Raw genomic sequence first — 5,207 nt, 5'->3', positions numbered from 1 at the left:
TGGTTAAGAATTCAATTTTTTTATTTGAGAAAGATAAAAACTGTCGTAGAAAATTGAGAAAAATAAGCTTAATCTTAAAATTAACTAGTAATCTAAAGACAAATAAATACAAAATAATATATATATATATATATAAATTTTCATATATAGAAAAAAAATGTGAAACTATTTACAGAAATTNAATTTTCATATATAGAAAAAAAATGTGAAACTATTTACAGAAATTAAAAAAAAAAATAGTGATAGACACTGATAAACTTCTATCAGCGTCTGTCAGTGATCGACCTCTATCAATTTCTACACTGATAGAGTTTTATCCGTTTCTATTTAAGAATATTAGAATTTTGCTATTTAATACAAATAGTTTTCCTTATTTTTCTATTTTTGAAAATTTTCCTATATATATAATCACTTTTTTTAATATAATAAGTGTAAAAGTGGAGCGAGATTGAACCTCCAACCTCCGAAGACAGATTACGTAACAATACCACCGAGAAACTATTTCTATTCTTAAACATAAAAAAAAAAAAAAAAATACCCTTCGGGTTAATATATGAATAAAAACTATGAAATTCAATTTATATAATTAATTAAATTATTATTATTTATAAAGTACAAATACTAGTTTCTTAGAACGAGAGCTCCATGCTCCAACAAAATAGGAAAGAAGAGAGATTCAGACACTAGAACAGAAGAAGCATTCACATTATTAATTTATTATTATTATTTTTTTATTCAAATTATTAAATATAAAAGTTTGAAGAAGCTCCAGCCATGGCGGCAAACACTGCACAGTAAAATTATGGATTCCATTTTCATCCATTCCTCACACCAGTTTCCAATCCATGGAGTTCCCTTCTTCTTCTTCTTCTTCTTCTTCCTCATCTCTGTATCTCTCTCAGATCCCCGAATCTCCGAATCCGGCAGTATCTGCGGAACCTTCAAGCCTCCACCCAATTCCAGGTTCATCCCAACCTTCATCGAAGAAATGGAAGCCATATCCGAGCTTCTCACAACTCGCAGTTGGACTACTCACTTCGTCAATTCCACTCCCCCAATGTTCGCTCTATCTCAATGTTTCAACGATCTCTCTCACACTGATTGTCTTCTCTGCTACGCCGCCAGCCGCACCTCCCTTCCCCGCTGCCTCCCCGCCGTCTCCGCTCGGATCTTCCTCGACGGATGCTTCCTCCGGTATGATAATTACAGCTTCTATAAAGAATCGACTGATTCACTTAGGGATTCTGTGAATTGCACATCGGAATTAGGGAAAATCGATGAATCTGAGAGGTTGGGGTTTGGGAAGAATGTTAGGGTTGTTTCTGAGACTGTGACGAGGACGGCCATGGAGAAGGGTGGATTTGGGATTGGGGAAGTTAATGGGATATTTGGTTTGGCGCAGTGTTGGGGGAGTGTTGAACCTGAGGGATGCAGGGCTTGCTTGGAGAAGGCCAAGAGGAGTATTAGGAGTTGTTTTCCGAGTAGGGAAGGGAGAGCTATGAATGCTGGGTGTTATTTGAGATATTCGACTGTGAAATTCTATAATGATGAGGATGAAGAACGGGATCATGATGGTAAAAAGGCTAAAACCCCTGTTTCTTCAACTGTTGAAACTGTTGCATTTGAACATTTCTTTTGTTGAATGACTGGTTTTTGTTTGGTGTTTGATGTTTTTCCAACTTGAACTGAAACTTTTGGTGCATGTTACTCTATGAACTGTGTCTATGGATCCTGGAGAAACAGAGAGATCGTGTGTTTTTCTTCTATTTCTAGCATAATTTTCTACTTTTTTTTTCATTGGGAGAAGTGACTATGAAAGCCGCCAATTAGTTTTGAATTGCCGAAGATTCTTTGTTTGTTCTCTCTTTCTCTTTTCAAGTTTGTGTATTGCAAAAGGAACAGGGGATCTCTTGGCCTGAGATCAAATAACATCAATGAAAAAGACACAGAAAAAGGACTGAAAAAGCTCACAGCTGTTTCTTCACTCTCAAACCCCTTCGATGGAAGTGGAGAATCTTACTTGTGATTTTCTAGTGTTCTGCTGTTAGTCAACCTAAAGCTTTTTAAGTTGATCCATTTCCTATAATTCTTATTCTGTATCTCTTTTTTATATTTTGCTTCAGGGTTTTCTCGAAGAACTGTAGTTACCATTGCCCTAGCTTCAGCTGCCTCCTTGATCATCTTCTTTTCAGCTGTGTTTGCATGTTATACAAGAATATCAAAGTTCAAGAAAGGTAAGGTTAATTAAATTATCGAGATTTAAAAAAAGGATAGAGAAACTGTTATTCCAGTCTGTTATGCATTTACCATTAGCAGGTATAGCTGCGAGTGTTGTGATTGATCTGTGGATTCCTCTTTTTTTTTTTTTTCCAGAAAAGAAAAGGCAATCCCTTATTCCAACTTCCTTCAAGGATTCCGATTTGACTTTCAAGTATGAAACACTTGAAAAGGCAACTGATTACTTCAATCCATCAAGTAAGATAGGCCAAGGTGGAGCTGGTTCTGTATATAAAGGGACCCTTTCAAATGGACAGATTGTTGCTGTGAAGAGATTGGTTTTCCATACCAGGCAATGGGTTGATGAGTTCTTCAATGAGGTGAATTTGATCCGCGGAATTCAACACAAAAACCTTGTTGCTCTTTTGGGTTGCAGCATCGAAGGGCCTGAAAGTCTGCTCGTCTACGAGTATGTTCCAAACCGGAGTCTTGATCAGTTCATTTTCGGTAATTTTTTGCACTTCTTAACCATCTTTTGATGCTTCTTCCTTTTGACTTCTCGTGATCTTTCTTCTCTTCTATGCAGATAAGAACAAGGTTCAGATTCTAAATTGGAAGCAGCGTTTCAATATTATCGTGGGAACAGCTGAAGGGCTTGCACATCTTCATGAAGGCTGTAAAATAAGAATAGTCCACAGAGACATAAAAAGTAGCAATGTTCTACTAGATGAAAATTTCAATCCAAAGATTGCGGATTTTGGGCTCGCTCGGCATTTTGCAGCTGATCAATCTCATCTTAGCACAGGAATTGCCGGGACATTGTAAGAGAGATCTAATATTGAACTTTGTTAGAATATGTATCTCAACTTTATTCAAAACACTAAATCGAACAATGTTCGGTAGGACAGAGGTTACATGGCTCCTGAATATCTCGTTCGAGGACAACTAACAGAAAAAGCAGATGTTTATAGTTTTGGAGTGTTGATACTCGAGATCGTTTGCGGTAGAAGAAACAGTTCCTTCACTGAGAACTCTACTCCACTCCTCCAAACAGTAAGATCCATGACTGTAATGAGACTTCACCAACTCTAGAATCTTTCATGAATTTATTTGATCAACTACTAATCATAAAAGGAGAAAGAGGAGACGAGATTAGCCATTAGAACTTACTGCACGGATGAGCACGGTTGATAATATTCTTATTTTCTGTTCCTTTTAAGTTCTATTTCAAAATAGTTACCAAACAACTCAAGAATCAACAAGTAATCTGTGTGGACAGATTTTTCTTAACAAAGAGAAAACAAGAATTGAGAGACGAGAAACAAAAACGTAATGGAACTAACCGACTTATTTTCCATTTTTGCCACAGGTTTGGGATCTGTACAAATCAGAGAGATTAACTGAAGCCATTGACACAAGCCTGAACAGGGATTACCCTGCAAAAGAAGCCACGGATGTTCTGCAAATAGGGCTTTTATGCACACAAGCTCTAGCTTCTTTGAGACCGTCAATGGCAACGATCGTGAAACTCCTAACCAGTGACGTAGAAAGGAAGGTTGCCATCCCAGAACAACCTCCATTTCTGAATCCATGTGGACTTTCAAGAAGGTCTTGCAGAAGTAGCAGCTTGGTATCTCATGCAGCTTCCAAACTTGAAGTTTCTTCTTGCACATCAACAGATTCAGGTTCTTTCTCTAACTTGCCTTCAAGAAGTGGAGATCTTGCTGAACTGAATTCAAACTGAACTTTGAATTCTCTTGATAAACTATAGCAACTCATTTTTCCTCAACCTTGATACTCCAACCAACTCCTTCAAAACTCCAATACTCATAGAGATCAATTCGTTTTGTATCACGAAGAAGCAATCTTTTACTTGGTTGTTACCAAATCAACCACAATCTTTTTCTATCCGTGAAGATCTCAACAAAGCGTCTTCTACTTCTATTGGAGTAGAACGAACCCCCCAAGTTGGAGGTATAGTTTGGTCTATACACTAGTAATTTAGCAGTTAAAGTATTTACTCCTCCCTACACGTTCATAGTATAGCAGTTAAGGTATCTACTCCTTCTTCGAGGTAAAATATATTCCTTTCTACTCCTTTCTTGAGGTAAAAATTCATGCCTCTACACTTGTTTGTGCTTACAAAAGAAAGGGAGGGGAGGAAAAAAAAAGTTACCCAATGAGCTGCCATGAGTGGCTCTTAAAATTTTCTATTTAGTGAAATTCTTTTAAGATCAAATCAAAATTGTACAATGAATCCATGAAAGAAAGAGATTGGTTTTTTATTTTCAACAATTTGGGATCAACTTGACAATAAAATTGAATCCTTGTATGAATATATTGTAAATTTTAATGTAAACAAACCCAAAATTTCAACATTGGAAAACCGATACCTTCGGATCTTGACATATCTGTTGTTCCTTTAAAGCTTATTATGACCTTGAAAAAGAAAAAAAAGAAAAGCTTATTATGAGCACAAAAAGATGTTTATTTATTTATTATTTTATTTAGTGAATATATAGATAAGTAATATGATTAAAAATTAATGGTAAAATGAAAAGGTGGGCTTAATTTGAAATTGTTGTAACTTTTAAAATAATTGTTAATAATTATATTTTAAAAAAAATTAACAACAAAAGAAAGTGAATTCGTGTATGATAAGTTTAAGCTTTAAACTTGAATAAATAGATTATTATTTTTTGATAAATGATGCTAAATTAGTAATTAATAATAATAACTAAATAGATCGACCATCAAAATTTGCATAATTTAATTTTGATCATTTATAATTTTGAATAATAATGTATATGTCGTATATGCTAAATTAGTAATTAATAATAATGAAAAATATATTATTTTTTTTAAGTAAGATATGATATCGTATATAGAGATGTTCATTTTCTCAACGGGGTCGGAGTCCCACCGAGATCCATCCTGGTCGAAGCGGGAAATCTTCGATTAGACAGAAGTGGGGAAAGGAACGGGAGAAT

The 5,207-nt window shown here is 35.2% G+C and overlaps 1 protein-coding gene across 1 annotated transcript; it reads left to right on the top strand.

The window, feature by feature from the left end:
• Positions 1-636: 636 nt before the first annotated feature.
• On the top strand, positions 637-4,593 carry LOC120091669 (cysteine-rich receptor-like protein kinase 42). Its single transcript, XM_039049773.1, has 6 exons — positions 637-1,574; positions 2,124-2,234; positions 2,374-2,724; positions 2,804-3,038; positions 3,126-3,270; positions 3,587-4,593. The coding sequence occupies exons 1-6, from the start codon at positions 803-805 to the stop codon at positions 3,959-3,961; spliced, it is 1,989 nt and encodes a 662-aa protein (XP_038905701.1). The 5' UTR covers positions 637-802; the 3' UTR covers positions 3,962-4,593.
• Positions 4,594-5,207: the final 614 nt, after the last annotated feature.

The sequence above is a fragment of the Benincasa hispida genome, chromosome 11 (assembly GCF_009727055.1).
Source record: "Benincasa hispida cultivar B227 chromosome 11, ASM972705v1, whole genome shotgun sequence".
In the NCBI taxonomy this organism is placed as follows: domain Eukaryota; kingdom Viridiplantae; phylum Streptophyta; class Magnoliopsida; order Cucurbitales; family Cucurbitaceae; genus Benincasa; species Benincasa hispida.
The sequence above is the reverse complement of the archived record's forward strand: the minus strand, read 5'-3'. Positions and strand labels throughout refer to the sequence as shown.

Coding starts and splice junctions, on each gene's coding strand:
- LOC120091669 (XM_039049773.1), top strand. CDS start 803: ATGGATTCCATTTTCATCCATTCCTCACACCAGTTTCCAATCCATGGA. Junction 1,575..2,123: donor TGAAGAACGGGATCATGATG/GTAAAAAGGCTA, acceptor ATTTTGCTTCAG/GGTTTTCTCGAAGAACTGTA. Junction 2,725..2,803: donor TCTTGATCAGTTCATTTTCG/GTAATTTTTTGC, acceptor TCTTCTATGCAG/ATAAGAACAAGGTTCAGATT.